The 21,035-nt window shown below is 42.5% G+C and overlaps 1 protein-coding gene and 1 pseudogene across 7 annotated transcripts; one reads left to right on the forward strand and one right to left on the reverse strand.

Annotated features, from left to right (window-relative positions):
• Positions 1-1,212: 1,212 nt before the first annotated feature.
• Positions 1,213-15,236, reverse strand: LOC139421546 (pyridoxal-dependent decarboxylase domain-containing protein 1-like). Of its 7 annotated transcripts, none has more exons than XM_071172554.1 (24): positions 15,071-15,227; positions 13,592-13,668; positions 13,362-13,430; positions 13,133-13,213; positions 12,425-12,574; positions 12,158-12,347; positions 11,936-12,004; positions 9,178-9,256; positions 8,591-8,675; positions 8,432-8,480; positions 8,202-8,303; positions 7,875-8,000; positions 7,717-7,767; positions 6,957-7,037; positions 5,969-6,029; positions 5,697-5,767; positions 5,517-5,622; positions 5,113-5,284; positions 4,826-4,944; positions 4,556-4,677; positions 4,284-4,376; positions 4,071-4,167; positions 3,884-3,982; positions 1,213-3,731 (listed from the first exon to the last, which is right to left on the reverse strand). In XM_071172554.1, exons 2-24 carry the CDS (start codon positions 13,666-13,668, stop codon positions 3,451-3,453), a joined length of 2,430 nt encoding a protein of 809 aa, XP_071028655.1. In that variant the 5' UTR covers positions 15,071-15,227; the 3' UTR covers positions 1,213-3,450. The 7 variants fall into 7 exon arrangements, with proteins under 7 accessions (XP_071028655.1, XP_071028659.1, XP_071028657.1 ...); XM_071172558.1 differs by lacking the exon at positions 6,957-7,037 and adding an exon at positions 7,362-7,406; XM_071172556.1 differs by having other exon boundaries at positions 12,425-12,571; positions 15,071-15,210.
• On the forward strand, positions 9,643-10,329 carry LOC139422635 (uncharacterized; annotated as a pseudogene).
• Positions 15,237-21,035: the final 5,799 nt, after the last annotated feature.

Below are 21,035 nucleotides of genomic sequence, written 5' to 3' on the forward strand. Positions count from 1 at the left end.
AGATGCTGTGCATTGCAGGTGTCGCCGTTATTCGGAAGAACGTAATGGAGGAAGCGAGAAAACTACATTTCCATACACACGGAAAGCACACTTTTTATGTCAACGTTGCTGACCCATCTTGCAGGTTCAACATTTTTTAGTTCCGATTCGGCAAACGTTGCAGGAGACGCTCAAAGGCCAGTCTGAACACTGAAAATAATTATTTACAGAACACACGTATCCCGTTTAAACTTAAATTTCATTACCTCAAATTGACATCTCGCACAAAAATCTAGGAAGTGCATCTGCAACAAACGATCATTGGATATTTTTGTATAGGCCTATCTGTGAGTTTCTGAGTTCTTTCCACAGTGTAGGCCTTCTCTATTGACCGACAGTGGGTATCTAATGGCATTGCAGTCCTATTCACATAGGTAACATAAGCAAGTTTAGTTCATTTTCATTCCCATCGAAATAAACGTGAACCATACTGAAAAAAAAGAAACGCAACAATTTCAACGTGTTTACGGAGTTACTGTTCATAGAAGGAAAGTAGTCAATTGAAATACATTCATTAGGCCCCAATCTATGGATTTAACGTGACCGGGGAGCCAGGCCCAGCCAACCAGAATGAGTTTTTCCCAACAAAAGGACTTTATTATAGACAGAAATACTCCTACTTCTTGATATGCCACACCTGTCAAGTGACTGGATTAGCTTGGCAAATGAGAAATGCCCACTAACAGGGATGTAAATAAATGTTGTGCACAACATTTGAGAGTTAAGCTTTTTGTGTGTATGGATAATTCATGGGATCTTTTGTTTCAGCTCATGAAACCAACATTTTACATGTTGCGTTTATAATTTTGTTCTGTAAAGACACTGCTGAGGTTCAGCTGAGGCCTTGGTGCAAAGTACTAGTTTTGCCACTAGAGAGAGACAATGTCTAGCACAATGTCCAGCAGCACAAAACGGTGCATCAACGAAGGCAGGGCGAAACAACATTGAGGAAAAAGTTTGAGCATTGCAGTGTGTATTTGGGTTCTTTAATTCCCCATACTGATTCCATAGGATATTTCTGACAAGGAGAAACACATTAACCTGACATTGGTACTAAATCAGGATTTCAATGATGTTGACTGTGGAATTACTAATAAATTGGGAACTAACAATTTGATTAACACCTTCGACTTGTAAATTAAAGAGTCCCTGCAAATGATTGATGACACAAAACTGTTTTAGATCATGTTTTAATAAAGCTGATTGGATTCTTCAATACATCCCTCTTTCCATCCCATGAAATTACATTTGACCAGTGTTTTTTCAGACATCTTTGAGAAACAGGCATTGCACTTCATTCAATGAGACTAGCGCAGTACTTCAACCACCTATGTCCTTAACACATTAATCTATTAAATATTTTCACTTCAGAAACACCATTAATTTAGTTATCAAAAATAACGCTCCTGGTTCAACAAATATCAGTTATTTTTCTCCTTTGCTATGAGTAGATTGCACCAGAATTGCTGATTATGAGCGGAATAAAAAGTAACATGTTTAATGAACACGAAAACAATGTCCTCAAAGTAAGGTGATAAAGACATAATAACAAAGCCTTATGACATTAAACAGATATACAACAAATGGAAATTATATCAGAGTACAGTGAACCAAGCTCATCTTTATAGTATCAATTCAGAAGACAACAATTATGGTTGTATTTTCAAGTTAAGTGCACATCCTAAGTTAAGAAAAACTTAAAAAGTAGAAGCTCATTCCATTCTGTCTGCTTTGGATAGAAAAATGTCTAACGGCACAGTGTTGTACAGTGGATACAAAAGCAGTTTTATAAGCAAATGATTCATCACATTTGAAAGTCATTGCAACGTCTGTAGTCTACTGACACCCTAGGTCATTAAAGTTCTCCCAATTTTTATGACTCCATAGCAGAAATATGATTGGACAACGAGAATGTAACACCTATCATTTCAATAATTACAACTGTGTACAAAACATGTCGTAAACCCCCTTAGAGCTGTAGGTCGAGAATAGTTCAATTCTCTAGATAACTTCTGTTTTGAAGACAATGGTATAGAAGGAACATAAAACTGGATCCTTGACAAAGGGCTTAGAGAAAAGGTACGTGAAATCAGAGATTGTAATGGAAGCAGGATGGAAATATTGTTGTCATTTCAAGTCAGGAATCATAATTCTTCATCAAAGTAGTTATTGCAACAAATTATAGACTTATTGAGAATTAAAAAATAAATGAATTGAAAAAGTTGATTAACACATACTGTGCAACATTAAATAAGGTAGTGCAGTAATAAATGGACAGAACAAATTGAATATATATATATATATTTTTTTAAACAGCCCTGCATTGAAACCAAATCCTTTAACCTGCAAATATGCTATCATCAGTCTAGGCATTATAATAGCTACTAGGCTACAGTATGTATTTCTCACAGGAAACATCAACATAACTTACAGCCACTATATTTTTTGGCAAAGAAAAAAACAATTTCCTCAGAATGCATGTAAAGCAAGACTTTGCTTGTGAATGTAAGGAAATGTTATCCCCATTGGTCATATTATTAAAAAAATACATTTATATTGTTTAAAAAAACACCAATCAGACCCAAGTATGTGAAAAAATTAACAGTATGGTGTTTGACAAATCGTGGAGGGTCTATTGGGGTAGAGCACATATACTGTGGGTGTGTTTAAAGATCAGAAGCAGGTGGGTGTGTGTATTCTCTCGTTCAATTCATATCACAGTATGCTTTCATTTTCCTACTATATTTCCCTCTATATAGATCTGGTTTTACTGATCATGATGGTGATTGAGTGGATAGAAATAGGTGCGCATACATTACATAGAAAATAAAATGGTTTTATTTCCAGTGTTAGTCACACGTTACTTGGCTTGCATATAAGCTGTTTTACCTCCGGGCCATGACGAGACCGACTGAAGTAGTGGAGGCCATGAACCAGGAAGTCCTCAGACGACCCTTCACCTTTGACTCACTGCCTCAGGTGTAGTTCCTGCTTGACCAGAGTTCTTAGGTCCTACTCCTACATAGTTATTTATTAACCCACAATGATCGAGTCCTCAGACAGTCAGACACAACCCTAGAGACTAAGGCTGGATTCTATTCTGAAAACCTGGTTCCTTCCCTTTGTCCTTGACCTCTTCCAGTCATCAAGGGACTGGAAAGAAAAAATAAAGTAGAGATACAATGACAAAAGCAATCCCTACCCTTCTGGTAGGCTAAGTGAAGCCTTTGCTGTCTAATTATCTCTCATCACAGTTTCCAGTCCCTTTAGATCTATAAGGAGACAGTTGTCAAGAAAAGAGGAAAGGGAGAATTATTTGAGAATGGAATGAATCCCTGCTCTGTAACACCTGCTGGACTGGCCTGGAACCTTTCAGAGCTGGTTTCAAATAACCCTGCTCTGGGGGCTGTCCTATCTGCCCGTCTCCTCCACTGGTGCGTCCTGGCCATCAGGCTGTCTCTCCTTCTCTTGTGTACCAACCTCACCTTTCTCCTGCGTGGGCTCGGGTTCAGCCGGCACCTGGGGGATCTCTGGGCTCTCAGGGACCACGGAAACCGCCTCGTCTGGGACAGGGGACGGTGTGGTGGGTTGTGGGAACCTCTCCCTGGAGAAATCCTCAGCCTGGCCCACGGAGCTGGTCTCACTGTGGGAGTCAGAGCCACCCGCACCCTCGCGCCGGAACAGCCTCTGTCCTGCAAGTGGAGGAGGAAAAGGAGGAGGAATCAGAGAATAGTAGTCTTAGATTTCCAGTATTTTTAATAAATAAAATATGTCCCTTGATTTTAAAAGAGAATGACTGTGAAAGAACAAGAATATCCCATCTATAGATTCTGTGAGACCATACCTGGCAGTCTCTTGGCAGAGGAGGTAGGGGTTTCTGGCGACGCCAGCCCACCTGTCTGGGCCTTCATGGAGTAGGTGGGCTCTGTGGAGTCCAGGGAACCTATGGGAAACAGTCACTTAATATACCATCGGAATGCAGATGTACAGGAGCAACCTATGAGCAGGCACACACACACACAGTTGTGTACCTGCAGCCAGGTTAAAGGTTCTGCCCTTCACAGTGCTCTGGAACGGAGAGAACCAGTTCAACACGGAGCCGACCAGAGGAATCTGTCTCAACACACCCTGAGAGAGAGGGAGATGATGGTGCAAAAAAATGTATATAAATCAGTCCATAAAATGTGCACGTATACAAAACATTGATTAATATCATACATATACAAACACGCACACACACACACCTCCTCCATGAGTTTGTCCTGGTTGTCTTTCTGGAGCTGGAGCTCTGCCTCCTGGATGCCTTTCCTCACCACCTCTGTCATGTTCTCTAATAGCTAGTGACAAGATGGGACAGAAGAAAATAGTCATTTACAACTCAATCAATGCAATAGGATTGTAGTATTGCATAGATTATTACATTTTATCATCAAAAATCTATATAATCTGGAAGTACCAGCCATGTTGGAGGAAGTGACAGACTGTAGGTAAACAGAGTAGAAGGAGATAGCTTTACCCTGCCGTTCTCCTCTATGTCCCTCCCCAGGGCGGCTATCGTATCCACTAGCTCTGCCACGTCTAGGTCCTCCGTTGCCATGCCAATAAATATGCAGTCCTTCTCGGGTCCGAACTCCAGGCCTAAGGATGGAGGGAGAGAAGTTAAGAGGTAAAGCAGGCAGAAGCAGAACCAGGTCTGAATCATTCCTTTAATTGAGGGGAAGAATGAAACCTTGAGTGTCAGATGTGATAAAAGGAGCTCTGTGCTGTGGACAGGCACAGTACTGACCGGTGGAGAAGATGAGGTCTGCATCCAGATCCCCTAGTTTCACCAGCAGCTCACTGTTGATTTTCTCCACCTCCAGCTTTCTTTTACTGTCGGTCAGCTCCTCAACCCTCGGCTCATACCTGAGTGGATACAAGTCACATTGCTTTACACAAAACATTTTGGTTGCAGTTGCACATTATTTTACTGTACAAAAATTACCACATATTTCCTATGAAATTGCATGGTAAAATGGTAATTAAACAGCTACTAATGATACAAATACTGAATGAATAACAGTATATTCCTACCTGACAGCTCCCAGGCCAGGCCAGCTGAGGTCCTCTATGTAACTGAGGGCAGAGTGGCGGTACACCTCCTCTCTGAAGTCCAGTCTGAGACGCAGCGTACAGTTCAGCACAGGAATCAGCTCAGTCAACCGCTCCACCAGCAGATCCACGTCACACCTCTGGGTCCCCAGGGCTGGGAAGGAACAGGTCAGAGGGCAGAGTTCAGAGGTCAACAGCTAAAGGGTCAACAAAAGGAGAGTTGTGCCTGACTGACAATGATCAGGTGTTCTTCATTAACTGTACAGGTGAGTGTGTGTAATACAAATTATGGTATGTCTAACATGTGAATGTTTATTTGACAGGTGAGTGTGTGCCTTTCTTTATGATGCGTGTGTGTCCTACAGGTGAGTGTGTGTGTGTGTTACCTGCGGCGGTCATAAGAGGGGTGAAGCGGACACAGGTGCCCTCGTCCTCCAACTCCACTATGTCTACCCCGCTGGCGGGCACCAGCTGTGCCAACTGCTCACACAGCTACAGGCAGACACAATCAATCAACCAACCAACCAACATGGTCTCACCCATTACACTTGTATACAAATGCTCACCCATCTGTTGAGGGAATCTAGCACTTCTCTCTCTCCAGCAAAGTAGCCCTCCACAGAACCACCACTGGATTCTGAGTAGAGGGAAGAGGGCATAGCATTATGACCCATTACATATAACATGCCAAATTCAAACCCATAGTACATTTACATGATACTCATTTGAATGCATTATTACATTCAAACTTACAAGTAAGTTGGATGCAGCTGAATAAGAGTTCCTGGTTAGTTGAGGAAAATGTGTTGGAACAGGAAGAGTAGTGTTAACCACTCACCTGCACTGGTCTCCTGGGAGAACCTGAACACTACTACTGGAGAGTTGAGCTCATCCTCCACCTGCAGCACAGGAAAGGTGAGAGACACACAGGTGAGGTTCCACACATCCAGGATCATAACCTTTGACCTTTAAAAAACTCTGTTGTCATTAACATGCAAACAGGTGTACTGTGTGAGAATGGGCCGGAGAAGCTGTGTGATGTGATGCTATGGAGATGCCTGGGTTTGTGACACACATCCTCTGTTTGAGCAGTCAAAGTGGTCTGCATGGAGATTGTTAAATCATGCAGCTTTAAAAAATAAATAATAATAATTTTAAAGTAAAATGTTTGGGCATAAATGTCAATGCCTATGACTTCCATTCACAATGGACATGTCTGTGTTTTCCATGGACTTTATATACATGACTAACTCTTACAACCTACGACAAATCCACAACTGACCATTCTATTGTATGTACTGTGTATACTTTGTACATAAAATCATTGAGTCGGGTAAATGTTAGTTTTGGAGAAAATCTCAGCACAGAAAATACTACTTTCCTTCTGGTAATTTCTCCCCACCTCTAACAATTCACAGTAAGGGTATGTACTACCCAGTACCCATAGCAGGATTGACAGGTTGAAGTGACATGTTGGATTGTTACTGTTGTACCCTAACAGGGTAGTTATGTAAACACAGTGAGGTCCATCTTTGATGACGCCTGGGCCAAAGTTCAACTTTAGAGTCATCAGGGTTCTGTGAAGACGTGGTGGTGAGGGGACAGGACATTCTCTGCTGTGCCTAAAACTTGCCTGTAGTGATAATTGGACTGGAACCAGGAAGTGGACTGATTGCAGTTTTAGCAAATTAATGCCCTCGATTTGAGCGGTGTCTCAAATACAGTGCCTTTCAGGGCATTCAGGTGGACAAACATGGTCAGGTACGGAGTGAAACAGAGAAAGAAAGGGGGGAGCAAGCAGGGGAAAGAGGGTTGGTCCCACCTACAATAGACAGAATGAGAGAGCCCAGCAAGTCCCGTAGAGAGCCACCTGAGATCGGCGGGATCCGAGAGAGAGACACCACACCCTGTAACCAAGGCAACCCAACAGCTCACTATCCACAGTATACACACACTTCCTACACACGACACTCACTACAACAAACGGTACTCAAAGCCACCATCAACACAGTAACCAGACCCACACACTCTGCTTGTTCACCAGATCAACTTCAGCAGTTACTGCACCGTTCCAATGATCTCAAAATCTACATGTGCCAATCATATTCACACTCTGTTTCAGATTATACAAGGTCACTATCTGCTCAGAGCTGATGCCTGTGAACAAGGTCTTCATTTAGCGACAGTATGACGGAGGTCTCTGTTAGCGAGGCTCAGTGCTGTTTCTTTACCATAGTCAAAGCATCGACGAAAGAGATCTCAGAGTCAAGCTCATCCTGATGATGACAAAACAGACGTCAGATGCTCGCATCTTTATAGCTGTGTGTTGTGTGTTCGAGTTGAGTGTGATCTTATGATTGTTTTCTTAAGTTATCGTATCTTAAAACTCAACAAGCAAAAGTTCATATATTGGGGGTCTTCATCATATGACCCCCCCTACTGGCTTTATAGTGCCTTCGTTAACACCCATTGTGCGTTATTAAATACAATAAACAGCTTATGACTGCTTAGAACAGCCTCAATGCATAAATGCTTTCCACACACATTAATAGTAGTAGATAGTTAAACAGCAAGTTGTGGACCTACTGAAGTCTTTATGGAAGCCAGAGTCTTCAGTTTCTCCAGAAGCTGTTGGCTCTACAGACAAAAAGAGATACAACACAGGTCAGTTTGTTAGCAGTAAGGTGATAGAAATGAATACAGATCGCTAACCCACATGGTAATTACTAACCCAAGGTACTTACGAGCTCTACAGCGTGTCTAATCTTCTCCACTATCCCATCATGGCCCAGGTACTGCAGGGAGAGCCAGAGAGGCAGGGCACGCAGCTTCTCTACTGGCTGACTGGAGGTCAACCCGGCTGCCAGAGACTAAGACAGGAGAGAGAGAACTCAAATGGATAGGTGAAACCAAAGATTACACTACATAGTTTACACCAATCAAATCATATCTCTAGTAACTTCAAGGGAGGCAAGAAGAAAGGATGCAAGTTTAAAGGCCCTACAGCTACAGACAGGGAGAGAGTTAAGAGAGGATACCAAAGAAGAGAGAACAGAAAGGAGAAAGCGTACCAGGGCTGGGTCCTCGTGTCTGTAGAGGGTGACAGCTGGGACAGCAGGCAGGCCCAGCCACGGACCCAGGGTCAGGGTCATACTGTCACTCCTGGTGGCCGCCTGGGGACAGGGGAGGGGGCAAAGACACATAGTAGACATATTACATTACCGTACTATACAGGCATCTTACAGTGTATTCATTTAGAGTTCTGAGGGTCACAGAATGGGAGAGCATATCCTATACGTGCCGTCACGGGGGACGAGACGTCCCACAGAGCCAGGGTGGCCAAGTTGACCCTGAGAGACAGAAAAGACCAAGCAGTTATAAAGCATTTACAAACCCCTCCAATATGGTTGGTTAAAGACATATTACAAGTATTACAAGTATGTGTAATGTTGTTACCCACCCTTCTATGTGGAGCCACATGCCATACTGTTCACACAGCTCCTTTAGACGGCCCAGCTTGTCTGTGTGTCCCGCCCCAGGGGTGCCTGGGAAGACAGGCAGCGAGTACGCTCTGAGTCACTCTGCAGTACGTCTTGGTCAATATGTCAGTGATAGAGGGACTGACATGTTGATTTAACCTTTATTTGACCAGGTAAGTCATACAATAACATCCTGGTTGGTCAAGGGGTAAACATTGTTTCACTTTAGAGTGTAAAACTGTGTGTGTTGCTACCATGCTACGTTGTTGTCTTAGGTCTGTCTCCGTGTTGCGTTGTCTCTTGTTGTGATGTGTGTACACATACATAAACACATTTTATTTTTTATCCCAGCCCCCATCCCCGCAGGAGGCCTTTTGGTAGGCCATTATTGTAAAAAATTAATTTGTTCTTAACTGACTAGTAAAATTACGTTTTTTTTAAAAGTGTGTCACCATGCTAGGTTTTTCAATAAGCACACAACCTTGGAGAAAATAAAACACTTTTAAAGAGTAGATGTGTGTTCTCTGCCATTTCTTGTATTAAAAAGGTGATAGAATTCCCCACTGACCAGCGTTGGCGATCAACAGCAATGGAAGCTTCCCAGTCTCCACATCCTCTCTGATCAGCTTGTCCAGCAAGGCAATGTCCTGCAAACAGCAAAACACCCATGGAGAAAGATATTGTTTTCCATTTAAAAATCAGGGTAGTATGGTAGGTAGTACGCATACAGGCACCCCAGTGTCCTAAATACATAAACTCAACAAAAAAAAGAAACGTCCCTTTTTCAGGACCCTGTCTTTCAAAGATAATTCGTAAAAATCAAAATAACTTCACAAATCTTGATTGTAAAGGGTTTAAACACTCTTTCCCATGCTTGTTCAATGAACCATTAACAATTAATGAATATGCACCTGTGGAACGGTTGTTAAGACACTAACAGCTTAAAGACGGTATGGCAATTATGGTCACAGTTATGAAAATATAGGACACTAAAGAGGCCTTTCCACTGACTCTGAAAAACACCAAAAGAAAGATGCCCAGGGTCCCTGCTCATCTGCGTGAACGTGCCTTAGGCATGCTGCAAGGAGGCATGAGGACCGCAGATGTGGCCAGGGCAATAAATTGCAATGTCCGTACTGTGAGACGCCTAAGACAGCGCTACAGGGAGAAAGGACGGACAGCTGATCGTCCTCGCAGTGGCAAACCACGTGTAACAACACCTGCATGGGATTGGTACATCCGAACATCACACCTGCGGGACAGGTACAGGATGGCAACAACTTCCCGAGTTACACCAGGAACACACAACACCTCCATCAGTGCTCAGACTGTCCCAAATAGGCTGAGAGAGGCTGGAGAGATGACTTGTAGGCCTGTTGTAAGGCAGGTCCTCACCAGACATCACCGTCACCTATGGTCACAAACCCACTGTCGATGGACCATACAGGACCGGAAAAAAGTGCTCTTCACTGACGAGTCACGGTTTTGTCTCACCAGGGGTGATGGTCGGATTCACATTTATCGTCAAAGGAATGAGTGTTACACCGAGGCCTGTACTCTGGAGCGGTACCGATTTGGAGGTGGAGGGTACATCATGGTCTGGGGGGGGGTGTGTCACATTATCATCGGACTGAGCTTGTTGTCATTGCAGGAAATCTCAACGCTGTGCGTTACTGGGAAGACATCCTCCTCCCTCATGTTTTACCCTTCCTGCAGGCTCATTCTGACCTTCCAGCATGACAATGCCACCAGCCATACTGCTCGTTCTGTGCGTGATTTCCTGCAAGACAGGAATGTCAGTGTTCTGCCATGGCCAGCGAAGAGCCCGGATCTCAATCCCATTGAGCACGTCTGGGACCTGTTGGATCAGAGGGTGAGGGCTAGGGCCATTCCCCCCAGAAATGTCCGGGAACTTGCAGGTGCCTTGTTGGAAGAGTGGGGTAACATCTCACAGCAAAAACGGGCAAATCTGGTGCAGTCCATGAGGAGGAGATGTACTTAATGCAGCTGGTGGCCACACCAGATACTGATTTTGACCCCCCCTTTATTCAGGGACACATTATTCAATTTCTGTTAGTCACATGTCTGTGGAACTTGTTCAGTTTATGTCTCAGTTGTTGAATCTTGTTATGTTCATACAAATACTTACACGTGTTAAGTTTGCTGAAAATAAACAGTTGACAGAGAGGACGTTTCTTTTTTTGCTGAATTTAAATACACACACATATGTATATATACACATACACACAAAGAATGTGGACACCCCTTCAAATGAGTGGATTCGGCTATTTTTGCTAGCAGGTGTATAAAATGGAGCTCAGTGACTTTCAACGTGGCACCGTCATGGGATGCCACCTTTCCAACAAGTCAGTTTGTCAAATTTCTGCCCTGCTCGAGCTACCCCGGCCAACTGTAAGTACTGTTATTGTGAAGTAGAAATGTCTAGGAGCAACAACAGCTCAGCCGCGGAGTGGTAGGCCACACAAGGTCACAGAACGGGACCACCAAGTGTTGAAGTGCCTAAAAATGATCTTTCCTCGGTTGCAACACACACTACCAAGTTCCAAACTGTCTCTGGATGGAATGCCAGCACAATACCTGTTTGTCAAGAACTTCATGAAATGGGTTTCCATAGCTGAGCAGCAGCACACAAGCCTAAGATCACCATGCGCAATGCCAAGCATCGGCTAGAGTGGTGTAAAGCTCACCGCCTTCTCTGGGGTGAGGAATCATGCTTCACCATCTGGCAGTCCAACGGACGAATCTGGGGTTGGAGGATACCAGGAGCACGCTACCTGCTCCAATGCATAGTGCAAACTGTAAAGTTTGGTGGATGAATAATGGTCAGGGGCTATTTTTCATGGTTCAGAATAGGCCCCTTAGTTCCAGTGAAGGGAAACCTTAACGCTTCAGCATGCAACGACATTCTAGACGATTCTGTGCTTCCTACTTTGTGGCAACAGTTTTGGGAAGGCCCTTTCCTGTTTCAGCATGACAATGCCCCCATGCACAAAGTGAGGTCCATACAGAAATGGTTTGTCGAGATCGGCGTGGAAGAACTTGACTGGCCTGCACAGAGCCCTGACTTCAACTCCATCAAAAACCGACTGCGAGCCAGGCCCAATCGCCCAACATCAGTGTCCAACCTCACTAATGCTCATGGCTGAATGGAAGCAAGTCCCCACAGCAATGTTCCAATATCTAATGGTAGCAAATTCGGGGGACCAACTCCATATTAATGCCCATCATTTTGGAATAAGGTGTTCAAATACTTTTGGTAATGTAGTGTACATTGTATGAGCCCTATCTAAATGAGGCTGATGTACCATTTGGTGCTGGGATCCAAACATGGTGTTGCAGGGGACGGTGCACAGGCTGGACAGAGGCAGAGCCAGCTGAGGAAGAGAGGATTTGTGTTAAAGTCAATCTACATCTACATACTTCTGAAATATCTGCTCTTATAACACTAAAGTAACATCAAAAAGGTCTGTCTGTGTGTCTTCATGTAAGAACACGCAATGCGTTTCTATGTCTGCTTCTACACCTACTTGGCTGCAGAGGTGCTGTCCCAGGCCAGGCCTGCAGGTGGCGCTCTGGTAAATGACAGGCTGTCTGGAGTTGAGCACAGTGTAGCCCTCTGTGGAGTAGTCCTCATAGCGGGTGTTGATGACCAGGCGACACACCTTCAGCAGGCCCTCTCTGTCATCTTCATGGTAGTATGCTGAGCCACTCTCATACCTGGCAGGACATCAAAATTAGCAAAGCATCAGGAACAAGCACACACACGCACTCGACAGACAGACCCAGACACACACCTGAAGAGTCTGCAGAGCCAGAGTGTTGTGTCAGACGCGATGCGTGTGATCAGCTTCCTGAGTCTCTCTCTGTCCAGCACGGAGATGTAGGCTGCTAGGCTGTGTCCTAGCAACGCCATGTGACCCTGCTCTCCGACATTCTGCATCCTGCTGGGGGACAAGACCCCCACAGGAAGTGAGGTCACAAAGACGTGATGTTGATAAACTGTATTATACTGATTGTATTGGGAATATTTAAGATGAATAAAGTTCATATACAGTGAAAAGTGATTAACACAATGCTTAGCATATTTATATGTTTTCACATTCTGTTTGTGCAAGGTTCTGTTGATAGTGATTGACGCCAGACTGGAGGTACAAGGACACTGATTATTACTGTATTCTGTGAAACACGGTGTGATTCTGTAGCAGCTGACAATGTCACTGCAATTTGTTTTGACTTCCTACAAGCCTCTTGGGCTGGTTTTTTACAGAGCACTTGGTACTGTCTGATTAGAATATAAAGGGCTTGTCTCCAAGAGGCCAGATAGACCTTTTCTCTGCCTCTGATCTGTTGCAACTTTAATAAACCGGATAGATTTTTCATTGATATTATCAACAACTTATTATTGTTCACATGGAAATTCTTATTATACAGATAAGAAAATTCTAAGATGGCCTTCCAACTGACATATGCTCTCAGTAGTGGTGTTTTAATGTCAGACCTACCGATGGCTTGGCTTGTCTTCCTCCTCATCTTCATGCATGAGATTCTGGACCAGCTGGAGTATACTGGCCACATCCTGCCCACTGGAAGTTTGGAACAAAACACACAACGCGTTGCTTGAGGGAACTCATTACTTCTGTGAAATAACATCCACATTTGTATGTGTGAGAGAGAGAGACAGAGAAATATACTAGTTTGAGAGTGAGAAACAGGGCTATGTACTGTACTCACTCTCCCTGTAGGGGTCCAGGGATACTACTCCTGCTGAACTGTCGTCTATCTGCATCCGGATCTGATGCTCTGGAGAAAAACAAACAAAACCAACAAGTCAGATAGTCCTTCAGGTGTGTGCATCGGACTTGTGTTAACATACAGTGTGTGAAGAGATGCGTGTCATTAACAGCCAGTGTAATACTCGTCAATACATCTTTATGAACAAACACCAATTCATAAAAGCTCACTTTCCGCCATCCTCCAAGATCTTCATGGCCTCGTTGAGGTTCTTGCCCATTTCAGCCAGTGTGGGGTCGACCATCATCTACGGTCAGAAGTCAGAGACTGAGCAAAAAGACACTAAAGCAGATGGATACCTCATTCAATCTCAGGGTTAGACAGAGCCATTGCCAGAGGCTAGCTAAAAACACATCTTTCAGTTCTCTCTCCCCCTAAAGCCTTATATTTAACACTAATCCTCCCTCTACCCTCCTATGTCACCTATTGGACTGCACGTTGAGGTGGATCAGAGGTATAGTAAAGAGGTCAATCTAATTGTTAACATTAGTCAAATATTGACATTAGCATGATGTAACAGACTCTACCACAGTCTAGCTCATGTTATTGCCAATTCCAGGCGACTGGAGAAGCAGTTGAAAGTAAATACAGTCTGACTATAACTTCTATTCATTACCAGTGGTGCCTCAAGGCCCTAATTTGTCTGAAATGATAATGGGTGTGGTTATGGATACACCTGTTATGTAATAGTTGGATTACCTGGCTGATTTCATCAAACCGGATTTTCTGCTTCTACAACATACCACTCAATATATTTATGATCTGCCTAGATATTTGTCTTTCAGTAAATGTCTGTTAACCAATAAATAACATCCTTGATCATGATGACTCTGGCTGCCTACTGAAGTATGTTCTGACCAGGGGAGTTTAAGAGCCCTGACGCTTGCTCTATAACACGCATCGCTTGCCGTACGGTTTTGGAAACATAAGGAACGTATCTTCCATATCAAATGAAAATACTACACAGCCATATCTCCAAGTTGCATTACTTGTTTACGCAAGATATAGGTGGCCACCTATGCTAAATAGCCATCTAGCATGCTCCAAATCTGTGTGTAATCGTAACTGTGGAAAGTGTAGTTCGTCGACTGGAGGCACACACATCTTGTGGGTATGTGAAAACTGCTAATGTAAGTGTATATTTTTATTATATTTATTGCTGATATGAAAAGGGACATATCAGCATGTTTCAAAAACCGGTTTTGAAAGCGATGATTATTGACCTTTTGAAATGTTAAAACACAGCGTCGGAAGCTCGTTTCCCCCCCGCGTTCTCAGTTGTCGATGAAGTCGGAGATTTCAGAGTTCCCAGATGTTTTGAACGCGGCAACTGCGCTAGTCAATCAGCTATCCGTGACCATCCATAATAAATTAGCAGCGTCGTCATCACGATGATAAGTTGTTTTATGAATGGAAGGTGGCAGCTTCTTAATTGACGACATAAGCCATGAAAAAATAAAGACATGCAAGGGTTAAATGCCACATTGCATTGCGTGAATAAAGTAAATACATCTAGTTCCGCGTAATACTTAGCAATGACAGCTGGCTTACCGCTGTTGGTGCTGTTAGCCTAACTAGCATTGCTAGCCATAGTTTGCCTAGCGTTACCGCTTGGACCCCACCGAGATTGACAGCTCGTTTGTGCTTACCTTGTGACGCGGTGCCTTCAGACAGTTGAAAAGCTTGAGAAAAGGATACGCCGCCTATCCAGTCTGTATGGACGTGGGGAATATTATAATATTGACGGCTGAACAGCTAACTCCTGTAAATGTTAACTTCCTGGACTGGCGCTCCGTATTCCACGCTGGCAGAGCTGACGTATCGCTACGCCACCAATGTGGTGCTGTGTGTATCTTGATTGGCTGATAGGTGCTTAGCTGACAAACAGGCAGTGAGTGCAGGTTAAATTGAGTCCCTGTAATACTTTGAAATAGCCTAGTAATTAATTCCTCCATTCATTGAACCCTAGTGCATAATGCACCAGTCTATCATAGACATATAAGTGATTATTCAGTGACAGTAGGATGTTTTCAAAGGGAGAATGAAACAGACAAAAAAGTCCAAATTGGCTATATTTTACAATTGATCTTCTTGAAATCTGATTTTAAACCTAACCTTAACCATGGAAGGTAGCCTAGTGGTTAGAGTGTTGGGCCAGTAACTGAAAAATTGCTGTCAGCTCGGGAATTCGATACAAGGCAAAAATCTGTAATTCTGCCCTGAACAAGCCGGTTAACCCACTGTTCTCTGGTAGGCCATCATTGTAAGTAAGAACTTGTTCTTAACTGACTTGCCTAGTTACATTTAAAAATAATTTGATAAAAACACAGAAATCCTGATGCCAAACCTTAAATTAAGACCAAAAAGCAGATTTGTGTTATCTCGTGGAAACCACTCCCAATTGGATGAGGTCAAAGGGGAGGGGAAGTGAATAATCAAAGAAATGCAATTGAGATTCTCCCAGAGTGCAGTACACGTTCTTATTATTATACCTCAGTGGTAGTACCCTAGAATAGATGACGATGACTAATAATGAATATGGATGTTTGTATGTAATTATATTACTATGTAATGATTTGGACAGTAATGCTGGAACTTTTAATTTGGCTCTATACTGCAGCATTTTGAATTTGAGATAAAACATTTAACATGAGGCAACAGTACAGACTGTTATCATTTATTTGAGTTTTTTCCTATATATCTGTTTTACCGTTTAGAAATGAAAGGACTGTGAATCAAGTCCCCCCATTTGAAGGTGCCAGAAGTACACTACATAACCAACAGTATGTGGACACCTGCTCATCAAACATTTCATTCATGGGCATTAATATGGAGTTGGTCCCCCCTTTGCTGCTTCTCAGAAGAACAGCCTCCGTTCTTCTGGGAAGGCTTTCCACTAGATGTTGGAACATTGCTGCTGGGACTTGCTTCCATTCAGCCACAAAAGCATTAGTGAGGTCGGGTACTGATGCTGGGTGATTAGGCCTGGCTCGCAGTTGGTGTTCCAATTCATCCCAAAGATGTTTGATGGGGTTGAGGTCAGGGCTCTGTGCAGGCCAGTCAAGTTCTTCCACACCGATCTCGACAAACCATTTCTTTATGGACCTCGCTTTCTGCATGGGGGCATTGTCATGCTGAAACAGGAAAGGGCCTTCCCAAAACTGTTGTCACAAAGTTGGAAGCACAGAATCGTCTAGAATGTCATTGTATGCTGTAGCGGTAAGATTTCCCTTCACTGGAACTAAGGGGCGTAGCCCGAACCATTAAAACAGTCCCTGGCCATTATTCCTCCTCCACCTAACTTTACAGTGGGCACTATGCATTCGAGCAGGTAGCATTCTCCTGGCATCCGCCAAACCCAGATTCGTCCGTTGGACTGCCAGATGGTGAAGTGTGTGATTCATCACTCCAGAGAACGCGTCTCCACTGCTCAAGTGTACAATGGCAGCGAGCTTTACACCATTCCAGCCAACGCTTGGCATTGCGCATGGTGATCTTAGGCTTGTGTGCGGCTGCTCGGCCATGGAAACTCAGTTCATGTTGTTCCTGACGAACAGTTATTGTGCTGACATTGCTTCCATAGGCAGTTTGGAACTTGTTAGTGAGCATTGCAACTTAGGACAGACAATTTCTTGCACTACGCGCTTCAGCACTCGGCTGTGCCGTTCTGTGAGCTTGTGTGGCCTACCACTTCACGGCTGACCAGTTGTTGCTCCTAGACGTTTCCACTTCACAATAACAGCACTTAAAGTTGACCTTAGCAGCTCTAGCATAGAAGACATTTGACAAACTTACTTGTTGGAAAGGTGGCATCTTATGAATGTGCCATGTTTAAAGTCACTGACCAGTAAGGCCATTCTACTGCCAATGATTGTCTATGGAGATTGCGTGGCTGTGTGGCTGAAAAAGCCAAATCCACTAATTTTTATGGGGTGTCCACATACATTGGTATATACAGTGCATTCAGAAAGTATTCAGACCCCTTCCCTTTTTCCACATTTTGCTACGTTACAGCCTTATTCTAAAATGGATAAAATATTTTTTTCGATCATTTTCTTCATGAATCTACACACAATACCCCATAATGATAGATTTTTAGAAATGTTACAACATGTATTACATACAAAAAACAGATACCTTATTTACAGAAGTATTCAGACCTTTTGCTATGAGACTCAAAATTGAGCTCAGGTGCGTTTCCATTAATCATCCTTGAGATGTTTCTACAACTTGATTGGAGTCCACCTGTGGTAAATTCAATTGATTGGACATGATTTGGAAAGGCACACACCTATTTATATAAGATCCCACAGTTGACAGTGCATGTCAGAGAAAAAAACAAGGAAAAAACAACGAAGGAATTGTCCGTAGAGCTCCGAGACAGGATTGTGTTGAGGCACAGATCTGGTGAAGGGTACCAAAAAATATATGAAGCATTGAAGTGAAGGTCCCAAAGAACACAGTGGCCTCCATCATTCTTAAATGGAAGACGTTTGGAACCACCAAGACGTTCCTAGAGCTGGCCGCCCGGCCAAACTGAGCAATCGGGGGGGAAGGGCTTTGGTCAGGGTGGTGACCAAGAACCCGATGGTAACTCTGACAGAGTTCCTCTGTGGAGATAGGAAAACCTTCCAGAAGGACAACCACCTCTAAGCTGAAATTGCTGCCAAAAGTGCTTCAACAAAGTACTGAGTAAAGGGTCTGAATATTTATATAAATGTGATATTTCAGTTCTTTATTTGTAATACATTTGCAAAATAAAAAACTGTTTTTGCTTTGTCATTATGGGGTATTGTGTGTAGATTGAGGAGGTAAACATGTTTTAAACGTCTATTTTAGAATAAGGCTGTAACGTAGCAAAATGTGGAAAAAGTCAAGGGGTCTGAATACTTTCTGAATGCACTGTATAGTGTATGTACATTTAGGTTGGGGTAAAAGTGACTAGGCAATCAAGATAGATAATAACAGAGTAGAAGCAGTGTATGTGCAGTGTGTGTATGTGGGGCGTCAATATGCATGTGTGTGGGGGGTTTGTGTCTTTGAGTGTATTTAGTGTGTGTATGTGTGTTGGAGCGTCAGTGGAAGTATGTGTGGGTAGTGTCCAGTGAGTGTGCAATGTTCACGATTATCTGTAATCATGGCAGCATCCACGTTAATGTAGAAGTGTTCATAAACATATAATATTCTTATTTACACTAAAAGTGACTCCGATATGACACAATACATTATTTACTATTCATTTCTATTGGGCACAACATAATCTGAAACACAACCAAAAAAAACTACAAATCCATCTAACAAGTTGGTAGAGTCACAAGCTTGATGTAGTCATTGCCTCCTAGTAATATGGGACGAAATATTAAACTTGTAAGTTAATTGATTACAATATCAGTAAATTTGTCCAAATACTTATGACACCTTCAAATGGAGGGGACTAGATATATAAAGTGCAATAATTTCTAAACCGTAAAACAGATATGTTTGAAAATACCCTCAAATAAAAAGACATTTGATCTGTAATCCAAAATGCTGGAGTATAGAGCTAAATGTAAATGTTTTATCTTCACTGTCTAAATAAATATGTAGGGGAATGTATATAGCTGCAACGTTAAAACATGCAAATGCAGATGAACCAAAGTTCATTCAACTGTTATAGGTAGCCCAGCAGGAGTTGGACCTGTAGCCGAAAAGTGTTGAGTTGGTATCCCGGGCCGGGTGCTGGAAGAAGGGAAGAATTGATCCGGCAACTGGAGGGTTGCTGGGTTCACATCCTCAAGCTATTCCCCTACAGTTGAGCCCTTGAGCAAGGTCCTTAACCTCACTCTCCATCCAGGGATGGATGCACTGCAGCTTGACCCTGTGCTCATCTCAAATTGTATGTGGTGATGTACACATACATGTACAGAGCAGGAGACACATTTTTGTTGTTTGCTGTAACATATGGCCAATAAAGCTGTATTGTATAATATTTTCTCAACCTCACATGTATCAGGTATTGATTCTGCCCACTGGACACAAACTGGATGAATCAACATTGTTTCAATGTAATTTGTCAACATATTGTGATGTGGAAAATATTTGTTTTTACAAAAAGTTATCAACGTAAACTGTTTCAACCACAGAATTGTCCTTATGGTAACAAATGTTAAACAGACAAATCTTGTATAACATACTGTATGTTAGATTTGTACCTTTGAAACACGTCATATCTTCAATGTTATATCCACAACCTCCTACTGGAGAGTTGATCTTCCGCTATCAATTTGATCTCCCATCCAGGGTTTTAACCAAGTTCAACCCTGCTTAGCTTTGTCACGGACTACTACCAATATGCTATCATCAGAATGATTAGAGATATATCTTAATAACTAAATAGATTCACGTTGCTATTGAAGTCAATCCAAAGGGTAGGTTTAATAGAGCAAATAAAATATAACCATACTCTATAAGTCAATGATACTATTTAGGCCTATATAGAATTTGTCAAGTCATCAACAGCTCTTGTTTCAATTCAAACCAGGGTTATAATAAAAAATAAATGCATGTGTTTCATGCTTTGGTTGATGTCAAATTTAAGTTAATAATGAATTATGTTGGATTCACGTCTCCATTTCAACCAAATATCTAAGTTAAATAGGACATTTAAAGTTTGATTTAGTCCTGTTAATAAGTTAAATTATTTTGGATTCACGTCTCCAACTTAACAAAAAATGTAAGTTAAATACTACAATTAAGGCAGTGGCTCATATGTAACTGTCCAAGCATTAGATACATCTGTCAGGTATGCGTAGGTGGCTGCAAGGGAGTCAGGCTGTGCAGGTATTTGGTAGCACACAGAGCCTTTTATTCAGGCGAACCAAAAGCACACGGCACAATGAACACGAAATACAAAACGGGTATATATAACCCAGCGCAGCCAGACTAACATGAGTATACATCAAAACAGATAAACAATACCACACAAAGACATGGGGGAAACAGAGGGTTAAATACACAACACATAATGAGGGACAATGAGAACCAGGTGTGTGGGAAAACGAGACAAAACAAATGGAAAATGAAAAATGGATCGGCGATGGCTAGAAGAACGGTGACGTCGACCACCGAACACCGCCCGAACAAGGAGAGGCATCGACTTCGGTAGAAGTCGTGACAATCTCTTTTAAATGTTGATATATAGTTGCGTTTTCAACCTAACACAATTCGATATGACTTTTGTAATACAGACTAATGTAACGGTGGCCACATTTTGCGGGTACTATAACTATAAAAGTCTTATTATGTAATCATAGAATTTCAAGATGGCAGGCAAAGGTCGGAGGTGGAGATCCACAATATAAATATCTGCACAAAATCTCAAACAGCATTGATCACTTGTATTATGTACTTTAATGTAACCTCAACTGCAATTCAGGTCATTTGGTTGTGCTATTAGATGAAGCACAGTGATATCACATTGCTGTATAAATACAAAATATCTGACATTGTGTTTCCATTTCAACTTTGTTGTCCCTTTCAATGGTTGAAAGTGCAGTGATAACACATTTAGATGACAACTAAACCAAAAATCCCACATTGTTTTTCCATTAGAATTTGGTTGTGCTTTTAGATGGT

This window comes from Oncorhynchus clarkii, chromosome 12 (genome assembly GCF_045791955.1).
Source record: "Oncorhynchus clarkii lewisi isolate Uvic-CL-2024 chromosome 12, UVic_Ocla_1.0, whole genome shotgun sequence".
NCBI classification, from domain to species: domain Eukaryota; kingdom Metazoa; phylum Chordata; class Actinopteri; order Salmoniformes; family Salmonidae; genus Oncorhynchus; species Oncorhynchus clarkii.

What these genes read in the sequence shown, in the direction of transcription:
- LOC139421546 (XM_071172554.1), bottom strand. Translation starts at nt 13,668, where the DNA reads ATGATGGTCGACCCCACACTGGCTGAAATGGGCAAGAACCTCAACGAG. An exon ending in CCCTCTTATGACCGCCGCAG is followed by an intron (nt 5,285 to 5,516) that starts GTAACACACACA and finishes GTTCCTTCCCAG; the next exon opens with CCCTGGGGACCCAGAGGTGT. An exon ending in AGGACAAACTCATGGAGGAG is followed by an intron (nt 4,168 to 4,283) that starts GTGTGTGTGTGT and finishes CCTCTCTCTCAG; the next exon opens with GGTGTGTTGAGACAGATTCC.